We start from the raw sequence: 14,449 nt of genomic DNA, 5'->3' as shown, positions 1-14,449 counted from the left end.
GTAGGGTGAGAGTAGGGTGAGAGAGTAGGGTGAGAGTAGGGTGAGAGCAGGGTGAGAGTAGAGTGAGAGTAGGGTGAGCGTGAGAGTAGGGTGAGAGTGAGAGTAGGGTGAGAGTAAGGTGAGCGTGAGAGTAGGGTGAGAGTGGGGTGAGAGTAGGGTGAGAGTAGAGTGGGAGTAGGGTGAGAGTAGAGTGAGAGTAGGGTGAGAGTGAGAGTAGGGTGAGTGTGACAGTAGGGTGAGAGTGACAGTAGGGTGAGTGTGACAGTAGGGTGAGAGTAGGGTGAGAGTGAGAGTAGGGTGAGAGTAGGGTGAGAGTGAGAGTAGGGTGAGAGTAGGGTGAGAGTAGGGAGAGAGTAGGGTGAGAGTAGGGTGAGAGTAGGGTGAGAGTGAGAGTAGGGTGAGAGTAGGGTGAGAGTAGGGTGAGAGTAGGGTGAGGGTAGGGTGAGAGTAGGGTGAGAGTGAGAGAAGGGTGAGCGTGAGAGTAGGGTGAGAGTGAGAGTAGGGTGAGAGTAGGGTGAGAGTGAGAGTAGGGTGAGAGTAGGGTGAGAGTAGGGTGAGAGTGAGAGTAGGGTGAGAGTAGGGTGAGAGTGGGGTGAGAGTAGGGTGAGCGTGAGAGTAGGGCGAGAGTGAGAGTAGGGTGAGAGTGAGAGTAGGGTGAGAGCAGGGCGAGAGTGGGAGTGGGGTGAGAGTAGGGTGAGAGTGGGGTGAGTGTGAGGGTGGGGTGAGTGTGAGAGTGGGGTGAGTGTGAGAGTGGGGTGAGAGTGAGAGTGGGGTGAGTGTGAGAGTGGGGTGAGTGTGAGAGTGGGGTGAGTGTGAGAGTGGGGTGAGAGTGAGAGTGGGGTGAGAGTAGGGTGAGAGTGGGGTGAGAGTGAGAGTAGGGTGAGTGTGAGAGTGGGGTGAGTGTGAGAGTGGGGTGAGTGAGAGTGGGGTGAGAGTGGGGTGAGAGTAGGGTGAGTGTGAGAGTGGGGTGAGTGTGAGAGTGGGGTGAGTGTGAGAGTGGGGTGAGAGTAGGGTGAGAGTAGGGTGAGTGTGAGAGTAGGGTGAGTGTGAGAGTGGGGTGAGTGTGAGAGTGGGGTGAGAGTGGGGTGAGAGTAGGGTGAGTGTGAGAGTAGGGTGAGTGTGAGAGTAGGGTGAGTGTGAGAGTGGGGTGAGTGTGAGAGTGGGGTGAGTGTGAGAGTGGGGTGAGTGTGAGAGTGGGGTGAGAGCGTAGGGTGAGTGTGAGAGTGGGGTGAGAGTGAGAGTGGGGTGAGTGTGAGAGTGGGGTGAGAGCGTAGGGTGAGCGTGAGAGTAGGGTGAGAGTGGGGTGAGAGTAGGGTGAGAGTAGAGTGGGATTAGGGTGAGAGTAGAGTGAGAGTAGGGTGAGAGTGAGAGTAGGGTGAGTGTGACAGTAGGGTGAGAGTGACAGTAGGGTGAGTGTGACAGTAGGGTGAGAGTGACAGTAGGGTGAGAGTAGGGTGAGAGTGAGAGTAGGGTGAGAGTAGGGTGAGAGTGAGAGTAGGGTGAGAGTAGGGTGAGAGTAGGGTGAGAGTAGGGTGAGAGTAGGGTGAGAGTAGGGTGAGAGTGAGAGTAGGGTGAGAGTAGGGTGAGAGTAGGGTGAGAGTAGGGTGAGGGTAGGGTGAGAGTAGGGTGAGAGTGAGAGAAGGGTGAGCGTGAGAGTAGGGTGAGAGTGAGAGTAGGGTGAGAGTAGGGTGAGAGTGAGAGTAGGGTGAGAGTAGGGTGAGAGTAGGGTGAGAGTGAGAGTAGGGTGAGAGTAGGGTGAGAGTGGGGTGAGAGTAGGGTGAGCGTGAGAGTAGGGCGAGAGTGAGAGTAGGGTGAGAGTGAGAGTAGGGTGAGAGCAGGGCGAGAGTGGGAGTGGGGTGAGAGTAGGGTGAGAGTGGGGTGAGTGTGAGGGTGGGGTGAGTGTGAGAGTGGGGTGAGTGTGAGAGTGGGGTGAGAGTGAGAGTGGGGTGAGTGTGAGAGTGGGGTGAGAGTGAGAGTGGGGTGAGAGTAGGGTGAGAGTGGGGTGAGAGTGAGAGTAGGGTGAGTGTGAGAGTGGGGTGAGTGTGAGGTGAGTGAGAGTGGGGTGAGAGTGGGGTGAGAGTAGGGTGAGTGTGAGAGTGGGGTGAGTGTGAGAGTGGGGTGAGTGTGAGAGTGGGGTGAGAGTAGGGTGAGAGTAGGGTGAGTGTGAGAGTAGGGTGAGTGTGAGAGTGGGGTGAGTGTGAGAGTGGGGTGAGAGTGGGGTGAGAGTAGGGTGAGTGTGAGAGTAGGGTGAGTGTGAGAGTAGGGTGAGTGTGAGAGTGGGGTGAGTGTGAGAGTGGGGTGAGTGTGAGAGTGGGGTGAGTGTGAGAGTGGGGTGAGAGCGTAGGGTGAGTGTGAGAGTGGGGTGAGAGTGAGAGTGGGGTGAGTGTGAGAGTGGGGTGAGAGCGTAGGGTGAGTGTGAGAGTGGGGTGAGAGTGAGAGTGGGGTGAGTGTGAGAGTGGGGTGAGAGCGTAGGGTGAGTGTGAGAGTGGGGTGAGAGTGAGAGTGGGGTGAGTGTGAGAGTGGGGTGAGAGTGGGGTGAGAGTGGGGTGAGAGTGAGAGTAGGGTGAGAGTGAGAGTAGGGTGAGAGTGAGAGTAGGGTGAGTGTGAGAGTGGGGTGAGAGAGTAGGGTGAATGTGGGGTGAGAGTGGGGTGAGAGTAGGGTGAGAGTGAGAGTGGGGTGAGTGTGAGAGTGGGGTGAGTGTGAGAGTAGGGTGAGTGTGAGAGTAGGGTGAGTGTGAGAGTGGGGTGAGTGTGAGAGTGGGGTGAGTGTGAGAGTGGGGTGAGTGTGAGAGTGGGGTGAGTGTGAGAGTGGGGTGAGAGCGTAGGGTGAGTGTGAGAGTGGGGTGAGAGTGAGAGTGGGGTGAGTGTGAGAGTGGGGTGAGAGCGTAGGGTGAGTGTGAGAGTGGGGTGAGAGTGAGAGTGGGGTGAGTGTGAGAGTGGGGTGAGAGCGTAGGGTGAGTGTGAGAGTGGGGTGAGAGTGAGAGTGGGGTGAGTGTGAGAGTGGGGTGAGAGTGGGGTGAGAGTGGGGTGAGAGTGAGAGTAGGGTGAGAGTGAGAGTAGGGTGAGAGTGAGAGTAGGGTGAGTGTGAGAGTGGGGTGAGAGAGTAGGGTGAATGTGGGGTGAGAGTGGGGTGAGAGTAGGGTGAGAGTGAGAGTGGGGTGAGAGTGAGAGTGGGGTGAGAGTAGGGTGAGAGTAGGGTGAGAGTGGGGTGAGAGTGAGAGTAGGGTGAGTGTGAGAGTGTGGTGAGTGTGAGAGTGGGGTGAGTGTGAGAGTGGGGTGAGAGTGAGGTGAGTGTGAGAGTGGGGTGAGAGTGAGGTGAGTGTGAGAGTGGGGTGAGAGTAGGGTGAGTGTGAGAGTGGGGTGAGAGTGAGAGTGGGGTGAGTGTGAGAGTGGGGTGAGGGTTAGGAGGGCGACTGGGGTGCAGGCGGAGTGTGGGTGAGCGGGCGAATGTGAGTGGGGTGAGCGTAATTGGGGAGTGCTGGATTACGGTAAGTGTGGGTGAGCTAGATTAGGGTGAGCTGGGTGAGGGTGAGCGGGGTGAGCGGGGTGAGCGGGGTGAGCGGGGTGAGGGTGCGTTGTTTTACGTGTACAGGAAACGTTGCTTGTGGCTCCTTACCACGTTTGGGTTCAGTAAACCAGCTCTGCACACAGCACACAGGCGAGACACAGGTGAGACACAGGTGTTAAACATCACACAGAATCCCTTCGCTGGGTCCCATTACTCTTCTCTAAGCACGCGTTCACGTTCAAGGTTTGGCTCCTCTCTCCCGACCTCCCGGAGGCCACCCCCGTGTGCTGCGCTCTCCAATTCCTCTCCCCACGCCACGCCGTCAAACGGTGCCGTGGAACTCTCTCTCGCCCTCCTTTGGCACGTCTATCGGTCCGTCTTAGCATTCCTTCAACGTCTTCTGGTATTTCACGCAGCAGATGTCCAGAAACTATCTAGGGTGGTCCGAACGTTCGGACACACGGGGTTATTTAATTAATTTTAACATTAGCATGAAAAAATTGTGTCCGTTTAGTCTTTAAAGTGAATATTTTATCTTTCATTATTCTTTTCAGACGGCATTTGAACGTATTGGACGGTGGTGTGCGGTAGAACACAATTCACATTTCTCGCTATAATTATTTATTTTCCCGCAATTCGCAGCCCCCGGTCAGACACTCTGGCGGGGGTGGCGGTGGCGCGAGTCAAAGTCGGTTCTCGTGACGTCAGAGCAGTCGCAATGTTGAAACGAGTCGGCTGAACACGAAGCTGCACAGACAGCTGCCGTACCGCAGCACAGGGGCGGTTTCTTCATTAGGGCGATTGGGCGACGCACCACCAATGTCATTCAACCACAGAGTCACGCTAGCCGTCACTGTGCCTCTGGATATAGTCCAATCAGCGTCATGTCACGTTCTGTGGAGTACCGCCTCTTTTTGGGCGATTTCACTCCGGCTGAGAATCGCCCCGAGTGGCCCCATAGACTTACATTCAAAGATGTTTTTTTCGAACGGGGGGCGCTGCAATGCATTCTCTATGGCTTCCGGGAGGGCATGCACTAACGTGCTTACGTCATCATACGTGCTTACGTCATCATACGTAAGCACGTTTCAGTCAACAATTTTATTTGTCGCCACCTAGTGGAATCTTTAATAAAATAAACTTGAGTGGATTGTATTAATAGTGAGTATAGAAACAAACAAGATGTATTGTAAGAGTCACTTTATTTTTCATTAATATTAAAGAAGTGAAGTTGCCTTTACATGCTTAAGCTGTTAATTTATCCTTTGCATGGGTGGACCTTATCCTTATAAATCATCCAGACATTTGCCCCCCCCGAGAGATTTTGCAGGAGCCGCCACTGCCGCAGCACCCAGCCATGATGACGACTCGCTTGCTCCGAGTTCCAAAAGACAGATTATTTACTCCTCGTGCCCCGAGAGACTTGGTCGGCCAGTTCCTCCATTCAACCAACGGACCCAAATCAACGGACAATGTTGACCTTTTTTAGCAAGCCTCGGTAGAGTGAATAAACCTTCGAATCGCGTCAAACTTGGCGACAGGGGTCCAGTGATTGAAAAGTTGATTTTGGACTGTTTCATGAGGACCGGTGTGCTTGCTGCACCGGTGTAGCGCCAATACGTCCACTTACTCAACTCGACCAAGAAACCCGATTATGAAGTGACGAAACGTCATTGATTCATGCTCGAAAATTACACCTGAAATCTTTAAAAAGAAGTCCTACATTAATTTCAAACGAGAACTCTCCAATGCCTTTAAGTAAATGGAAGTCAGTTTCAACTTTTTAAATCATCGGATTTATCCTGGATAAATCTGATGAGCTATGAAGCTCTTTTTTTACAGGTCAAAAAGTTACAACAAATGCATTACACAAACGATAGGAGTTAAAAATATAGTAAAGTTAAGCAAATCACTCAAATAAACTTTTTATTTTACAAGCTAAGATCCACTGAGCTGTATAGCTCTTTTTCAGAAGCGACCGGGCCACAAATGATAGCTCAACGAAGTGGCTTATCGCGTGGAAAAATAGCTGCCAAATACTTTAAACGCGTGTCCATAAATGTGGAGGGAAAAATCGGAGGACCTGGAGGAAGAATCCACGCGGGTTCGATTCCCGCTACCCGCTCACGGCCACCAACACCGGTGACGATTATCTGGACCCGGTCCTGGGCCTTCCCTAGGTCGACTTGTCTTTGTGTGTCTGTCTGTGTGTGTCTCTGTGTGTCTCTGTGTGTGTCTGTGTGTGTCTGTGTGTCAGTGTGTCTCTGTGTTTGTCTTTGTGTGTCTGCGGTATTGCAGTTGTTAGCACGCTGCTCACCGAACCTGGCAACCCGCGATCGATGCCCGCTCACGGTCAACACGAGTGACGATTATCTGAACCTATCCTGGGCCTCCCCTAGATCGACTAAGCCTCAAATGAGTACCTGGTGCAGTATGTAGTAAACATCGCCACTGGGGAGACAAAGGCGGTCGGACGCAGTTGATGGCCGGCCACCCACCCCCTCGTGTGCCGTTCCGGCCTTCATAGGTGCTACTCGCAACCGGTATGCAACAACAACCACCATTCGCCACCAAGCGGCGAATGGCGGTTGAAGTGTCGAACGCCCGCTGGGCAGAAGGTCACGGGACAAAACCCAGCGGGTGCCACGGGTCGACCGACTGAGATGACTGGCCGCTTGCACCACCTGTGTCCCCTTACTGTGCCAACTTACTGCCCGTGGGTGGGTGGGGTGTGGGTGGGTGGGGGATTGTGGGTGGATGGTATGTGGGGTGGGTGGTGTGTGGTGAGTGGGTGGTGTGTGGTGAGTGGTGAGTGGGTGGGGTGGGTGGGGTGTGTGGTGTGTGGGTGGGGTGTGGGGTGGGTGGGGTTGTGGGTGGGTGGTGTGTGGGGTGGGTGGTGTGTGGTGAGTGGGTGGGGGTGGGTGGGGTTGTGGGTGGGTGGGGTGTGTGGGATTGTGGGTGGGTGGTGTGTGGGGTGGGTGGTGTGTGGTGAGTGGGTGGTGTGTGGTGAGTGGGTGGGGTGGGTGGTGTGTGGGGTGGGTGGGGTGGGTGGGGTTGTGGGTGGGTGGGGTGGGGTGTGGGTGAGTGGGGTGTGTGGGATTGTGGGTGGGTGGTGTGTGGGGTGGGTGGTGTGTGGTGAGTGGGTGGGGTGGGTGGGGTGTGTGGTGTGTGGGTGGGTGGGGTGGGTGGGGTGGGTGGGGTTGTGGGTGGGTGGGGTGGGTGGTGGGTGGTGTGTGGGTGGTGTGGAGTGGGGTGGGTGGTGGGTGGTGTGTGGGTGGTGTGGAGTGGGTGGTGTGTGGGTGGTGTGTGGGGTGTGTGGTGAGTGGGTGGGTGTGTGGTAAGTGGGTGGTGGATGGGTGGTGGGTGGGTGGTGAGTGGGTGGTGGGTGGGTGTGTGGTGAGTGGGTGGTGAGTGAGTGGTGGGTGAGTGGTGGGTGGGTGAGTGGGTGGATGTGTGGTGAGTGGGTGGGTGTGTGGTGAGTGGGTGGTGGGTGTGTGGTGAGTGGGTGGTGTGTGGGTGGGGTGGGTGGTGTGTGGGTGGTGTGTGGGTGGTGTGTGGGTGGGTTGGGTGGTGAGTGGGTGGATGGTGTGTGGGGTGGGTGGGGTGGTGTGTGGGTGGGGTGGTGTGTGGGTGGGGTGGGTGGTGTGTGGGTAGGGTAGGTGGTGTGTGGGTAGGGTGGGTGGTGTGTGGGTAGGGTGGGTGGTGTGTGGGTGGGGTGGGTGGTGAGTGGGTGGATGGTGTGTGGTGAGTGGGTGGTGTGTGGGTGGGGTGGGTGGTGTGTGGGTTGGTTGGGGTGGTGTGTGGGTAGGGTGGGTGGTGAGTGGGTGGATGGTGTGTGGGGTGGGAGGTGAGTGTGTGGTGTGTGGGGTGGGTGGTGAGTGTGTGGTGTGATGTGTGGGGTGGTGTGTGTGGTGTGTGTGTGGTGTGTGGTGTGTGTGGTGTGTGTTGAGTGTGGTGTGTGTGGTGTGTGTGGTGTGTGTGGTGTGTGTGGGGTGGTGTGTGGTGTGTGTGGTGTGTGGTGTGTGTGTGTGGTGTGTGTGGTGTGTGGTGTGTGTGGTGTGTGTGGTGTGTGTGGTGTGTGGTGTGGTGTGTGTGGTGTGTGTGGTGAGTGTGGTGTGTGTGGTGTGTGGTGTGGTGTGTGGTGTGTGTGGTGTGTGGTTCTCTCAGAAGCCGTTGCGATTGCCTCCGCAGTCACAGGGCCCTCCCCAAGCAGCAGCAGCAGCCTGCTCAGGGGGCACGCGGCACCCCCCCCGCCCCCCCATCTCTCCAGAACTCGGAAGCTGCCGCAGAGTGCGAGGCCGCCACTTTGACTTTGCCGGAGCGAGGCCCGCGGCGGTGGCGGCGTACAGAGGCCGCCGCCGTGGGCGCTTTTACGTTGCGGGCAGCAGAGGGGAGGCCATCGACAGCCATCGTTGTGGCCGCACTTATCTACGCTCCCAGGTCCGTGCTCCCCGCTTGGACCAGCGTGGTGAAGTATGGTCGCATAACAGGCGTGGCGAGGTCCTCGACCAGCAGTGGATTGACAAAAGTGTTGTAGTTAGAGAAGAACCCTTTCCCCCGCTCAACTGCACCTCGCCTACTAGGCCGCTGTACGTGAGCTGTATCGTTCAGTTTCGTTCCGACAAACGGGGCACTACTTATTATTTGGTTCTTTCGGTTAAGTCACGTCTAAAGATAAAATAAAAAATTAAATTAAAGAATAGAATACGACGTTTCGATTGCAACACAAGCAATCATCATCAGGTATAATGAAATAGCGACATAAAATCTAACCAGAAAACTATAGACAGACATATTAGCAGACAGATATCACCAAGATACAGAGCGAGAGCAACACCTGATTTTCAGGCTTGCTTGTCGTGTCATCGTACTTGCAGCACCAGCACCACGTCTGTTGACCACTCATTGATATGCTAATTTTTTCTCTAACCCCCCTCCCTCTCTCTGCCTCCGCCCCCCCCCTCTGTCTATTTAAGGCCACCCCACAGAGACGATCACCCCTCTCTGTTACCTGTGTTGCTCTCGCTATGTATCTTGGTGATATCTGTCTGCTAATATGTCTGTCTATAGTTTTCTGGTTAGATTTTATGTCGCTATTTCATTATACCTGATGATGATTGCTTGTGTTGCAATCGAAACGTCGTATTCTATTATTTAATTTAATTTTTTATTTTATCTTTAGACGTGACTTAACCGAAAGAACCAAATAATAATTCCTGCAGTCACGAAAGTTCTAAAATTAAGATTGGGGCACTACTTTTTCTTTTGCTCAATATGGTCAACGTTAATAAAAGGTATCCAAGCAAAAAGTTCTCCACGCATTATCCTGCAGTTAATGAGAAAAGTGTAATTTATTGGCGCACTATATTGACTGCGTATTGAGACATAAAAAACTGTTGAGCTAGATTTTCAACCAATCAGCATCGAAAATGTAAGTAGGTCAGAGCCAAAATCAAGCCAATATCACTACGCACATGTAAACATGGAGGAGGACTTAAGCAGCGCAGCTTCATCTGATAGCGGCGATCAAGCTCGATTAACACAGGTATGTTTACTCACTTGAATTGAATGTTATGCAGGTTAATATATTGCCAACTGGGTTTATAATGTATTCTTCATATCTTTAATATAGGACTTCTTCGTGAGGCAGCTCAAATAAAATCAGATGAGAGCATTCTGACACACATTCGTGGGAAAGACTGCATTGCAATCAAGGTCCGATACCACAAATCCTGCTATCGAGATTACACAAGATTTCTCAGCAAAACTGAAAAACATATAGGTAGGTACAAAAAAATGTTTGTTCACAAATCTGTGGGGTCACTCCAATTACATTTACATATTGCGTGTGAATGCAATGTAATTCCATTTTCAAATTATTTCTCTATAGAAGGTAGGGCTTCAAATATACATGTCCTATCTAATGCTCTGACTGGAGCCTTCACTTAGCAACAGTGAGACGTATGCTGGCATGGTATTTTGCATATGACCGCCAAAATTATGCAAGGTACCTATCAGCATATTGGGTCGAGATGATCAATCTTCCAAAGACTCATCCACACTGCTATGAAGAAGTTACTGCAAAAGGAAACTGGACAGTAGAGCGTAAGGATGCTAACAGGTTCTCATCCATAGCTTGTGACCAAGCAATAGAACAAACCTGCAACCGTGATTCAAAGACCAAAGGCGGCATAACTGGGATAACATTGAACAGAGGTGCCGTCCAGGGATGGATACTGTCTCATCCTGAACGTTCTGCAATCACAAGGCAGTGTGAAATGATGGGTGGAATGCAACATGAAGAGAAGGGTCATAAAGAGTTGGATGCAACAAGAATTGCAAAAGACAATGCTGCTGTTATATCTTTGGTTTCAGCGGTTGAGTCTATGATCAACCCCTTGCTGCCTCGTGAAGATCTTGTATGTGTTAGCTCTGGTGTTGTTGCTACAAAGACTGTCAGAGATGACATACAAAGTGCTTGTGATAAAGGTGAAACAGCTCTGAAAAAGTTCATCCAAGATCGAGTCCAGTCATCAAAAACAGACTTCTTCTCTCCAATAAAGTCCTTGAAGCTCACTACGTTTGGGGATCAAATGAAGAAATCATCCAAGACAAAAGATGGAAATCAAGTCATTCTAAAAAATGACAGGAGACTCTTTGCACGACTCTTAGTGATACGTCAATCCCGGTCTGTAAACTTGAAAGAGATTCTGACATATTCACTTGGCAATATCTCATCCCCGCTAGCAAGCACTGATGGTTCATTAGCCAAAACAAATAAGGCTGCTCTTCTAGCTTGTTTAGAATCAAAGAACAAGGACTGTCATGTGAACAAGACTGTTGGTGATAATGGTGCCCTACTGATAGATGGCATGGCATTGATCAGGAGTCTCAACACATTCGGTGAGCTTGCTGATGATCTTCTTCAACTTATGATTAAGATGGGTAGAAAGTTCCGTTGTCCAAGGGTCGATTTTGTCATTGATCGCTACCCGGCAGTGAGCATCAAAAATGCTGAACGATCAAGACGTGCTGTTGCTGGACAACAATTACTGCAAATACACAGCATCAAGCAGAAGACTCCAAGTCAGTGGACCAAGTTTCTAGCCAGTGGTGAAAATAAAAAAGCCTTGACAGACTTTCTCTTTGAGACATGGAGAACTGTGCCTTTACAAGCAGCTGGAAAAGACATAGCTATCTTTGTGGCACACAGAAATGTATGTCATCAACTCACTCTTAAAGATGGCATTATGTCTGTCAAAGAGGTAGAATCTTTGACTTGTGACCACGAAGAAGCTGACACGAGGCTCCTACTTCATGCAAAACATGCCTGGAGTGAACTTTATAATAAGATAATCATCCAGAGTCCTGACACTAATGTTGCTATCATTTCACTTTCAATAATGGCTAAGCTTCCCTTAGCAAAGATGTACTTTCTGACAGGAACAAAAGACAGGCAAAGAATGTTCGATCTCCAGGCTATTGGTTCTGCTTTGGGTCCTTCACTGACAGAGGCACTGATAGGACTACACACATTCACTGGCTGTGACTCAACTAGTTCCTTTTATGGGAAAGGAAAAGAGAAACCACTAAATATAGTGTCTGGAAATGCAGAGTACATCCGTGCATTTGTTGCTCTTGGGAGGCAATTTGAAATGGACAGCACCACATTTGTGACCATAGAACGTTTTGTGTGTGAGCTGTATGGAGAAAAGGTATCAGATGTTAATTTGGCCAGATACAATAGGTTCTGTGTCCAGGCCTCTTCCGAACAGGCATTACCTCCAACAAAAGATGCACTTACAGAGCACTTCAAGCGTGCTAACTACCAAGCTGCAATCCACAGGAGAGCATTGGATCCTTTTATAAATGCTCCCAGTCCAGACGGCTTTGGATGGATTGTCAAGGATGGTGATCTCATCATATTATGGATGACTAAAGATCCAGCTCCTCAACAGATTTTGGGGTCACTCCACTGTGGGTGTAAGTCTCGTACTTGTCCAGGTGGAAGGTGCTCATGCCACAAGGCTGGCCTGGCCTGCACTGACCGATGTAAACGTGCTCATTGTGACAATGTGAGATTAACTGAGGATACTGTTTCATGTGAATCTGATAGTGAGGACAGTGATCTTGATATTTAGTGATGTGTATATGATAATAACATTAATATAGGACATATATATTAATATAAATCAATCAAAATTCAATCTTGTTTACAATAATCATTGCTGTGAATATGTACATGTAGTGCAGTTGCTGCTCATGTATGCGAATTGACAATTCACCATTAAACGTGTTATTTTTAAAAGTGCTTTTTTATATATTATATTTTGGCTTAATTCTATTTGTTATTCAGATTTTACCTCAAATATTACCTTTCAATTGGAACAACATAATGAGAAGTAATTGGGATGTTAATGCAACAGCAGAAGTTTTCTTGATAATCTTATCATGTTTACTGTGCATAGATAGCAACTTCAGGTATATCACACATTTCACACTGGTTTATTTTGTACTTCAAGTGGTAATTCTGCATTTTTGGGTTTATATGATAAACAGGTTTAAAAGTGCAAAATTCCCTATGGTTTACCTTTTTTCAAAATGGGCACCTTTAGCATAATTTTTCTCTAAAACTGCAAGGTTGTGTGCGGATAACTTTTTCCTAAGGAATCTCTATATATTTCTGATGTTAAATATTAAAAAAGTAGGTAGTGCCCCACTTGGTGGAACGAAACCCTATTTCTAGGCCTCTTTTAGGCTACCGACAGCGGCCTATACCACTCACCCGCACCTCAACCGCACCTCACCCGCACCTCACCCGGCCATCCCCACACTCACCCGAACCTCACCCGCACCTCACCCGGCCATCCCCACACTCACCCGAACCTCACCCGCACCTCACCCGGCCATCCCCACACTCACCCGAACCTCACCCGCACCTCACCCGGCCATCCCCACACTCACCCGAACCTCACCCGACCATCCCCACACTCACCCGAAACTCACCCGCACCTCACCCGGCCATCCCCACACTCACCCGCAACTCACCCGCACCTCACCCAGCGCAGTGAGCCCACGACGCGAGACTGCACTCACCTCCACGATGCCATCGCCTGTGTCCGATCCCAGCACCATCATTTCGGCTCCACGCGCTCCACCCTCGGGGCGTCGCCTTCCCGCCTCTCCTCTCGGGCCCAGCCGGCTCCACCTGGGCGCTGTCGTCTCCACCTGCCCCTCACCGTGGCTCCAGGCGGCCTCGCCTCCCTGTCCTCTCTCCTTTCTGCTCCACGTGGCCTCAACGCCGACCACGTGCTCCGGTCATCAAGCGCGCCCACGTGGTTGCTTATAGTGCGTGACGTCACGGCCGTCTTATCATTAAGTTTGTTTTTGTTTACCATTTGTGTGGGTGGGTTTTTTCTTGTAAAGTCGTACAGTATCTGTATGCATCCGCAGTTCTGGATACATATATGTGTCTGCGTGATGGTTCGCGATTTAATATCGGATGGATACAAAGTGCGCGTGTCCGGGGAGCTACTTTACGCGCACCCATCTCTGAGCCGCATCACTCACTCCCACGTGGGGGCCGCATGAACACGTGGGGGTGGGGGAGCGGTGGGCGAAAGACGGCGGTGGGGCCACGGCTGATACCAGTGGCGAGAGTGATATCTGGATAGGTCCTGGGCCTCCCCGAGGTTCGACTCGGCCTTAAATGAGCACCTTGGACGATGGGGTGTGTACGAAAGAAACCAGGACTCGGGAGACACATGGCGGCCGGACGTGGTTCCGGCCGCGCCATCCCCTAAGAGACTGCGCCATCCCCTAAGAGACTGCGCCATCCCCTAAGAGACTGCGCCATCCCCTAAGAGAGCGCCATCCCCTAAGAGACTGCGCCATCCCCTAAGAGACTGCGCCATCCTCTAAGAGACTGCGCCATCCCCTAAGAGACTGCGCCATCCCCTAAGAGAGCGCCATCCCCTAAGAGACTGCGCCATCCCCTAAGAGACTGCGCCATCCCCTAAGAGAGCGCCATCCCATAAGAGACTGCGCCATCCCCTAAGAGACTGCGCCATCCCCTAAGAGACTGCGCCAGTCCGGCCTTGAGAGGGGCTCGTCCCGGACATCACGTGGCCTCGGCAGCCCGTGTCGGCTACGAGGACGTTTCTTTGTCCGTGTACGCGTGTGTCAGGTGTGTGTACACGTGTGTACGCGTGTGTCAGCTGTGTGTGTGTACACGTGTGTACGCGTGTGTCAGGTGTGTGTACACGTGTGTACGCGTGTGTCAGCTGTGTGTTTGTACGCGTGTGTACGCGTGTGTCAGGTGTGTGTACACGTGTGTACGCGTGTGTCAGGTGTGTGTACACGTGTGTACGCGTGTGTCAGCTGTGTGTGTGTACGCGTGTGTCAGCTGTGTGTGTGTACACGTGTCAGGTGTGTGTACACGTGTGTCAGCTGTGTGTACACGTGTGTCAGCTGTGTGTGTGTACACGTGTGTCAGGTGTGTGTGTACGCGTGTGTCAGCTGTGTGTACGTGTGTCAGCTGTGTGTGTGTACACGTGTGTGTGTACACGTGTGTGTGTCAGCTGTGTGTGTACACGTGTTAGGTGTGTGTGTGTACACGTGTTAGGTGTGTGTGTGTACACGTGTGTCAGCTGTGTGTGTGTACACGTGTTAGGTGTGTGTGTACACGTTTTAGGTGTGTGTGTGTACACGTGTGTGAGTCAGCTGTGTGTGTACACGTGTTAGGTGTGTGTGTGTACACGTGTTAGGTGTGTGTGTGTACACGTGTGTGAGTCAGCTGTGTGTGTACACGTGTTAGGTGTGTGTGTGTACACGTGTGTCAGCTGTTATACACGCCTGCGCGCTCGCTTCCCTCACGCCAGGTGGCGCGCATCGCTCTCACGGCTCGTCGAGAGAACAAAGACAAAGACCCCCACCCCCCCC

The 14,449-nt window shown here is 51.8% G+C and overlaps 1 protein-coding gene across 2 annotated transcripts in view; it reads right to left on the bottom strand.

Moving 5' to 3' along the window:
• LOC144727765 (DNA topoisomerase I, mitochondrial-like) overlaps positions 1–13,073 on the bottom strand; it is a 35,817-nt gene extending 22,744 nt beyond the window's left edge. Inside the window, exons 1-2 of one of the 2 annotated variants that reach the window (XM_078606834.1) lie at positions 12,605–13,073; positions 3,617–3,641 (exon numbers count right to left, since the gene is read on the bottom strand). In XM_078606834.1, the coding sequence (XP_078462960.1) occupies positions 3,617–3,641; positions 12,605–12,646 (67 nt within the window). In that variant the 5' untranslated portion in view covers positions 12,647–13,073. The remainder of the gene's footprint in view (positions 1–3,616; positions 3,642–12,604) is intronic. The other variant, XM_078606836.1, reaches the window with a different exon arrangement.
• Positions 13,074–14,449: the final 1,376 nt, after the last annotated feature.

This window comes from Lampetra planeri, chromosome 26, assembly GCF_965212315.1.
Source record: "Lampetra planeri chromosome 26, kcLamPlan1.2.h2, whole genome shotgun sequence".
NCBI classification, from domain to species: Eukaryota; Metazoa; Chordata; class Hyperoartia; order Petromyzontiformes; family Petromyzontidae; genus Lampetra; species Lampetra planeri.
This window is presented reverse-complemented; position numbering and strand designations above follow the sequence as displayed.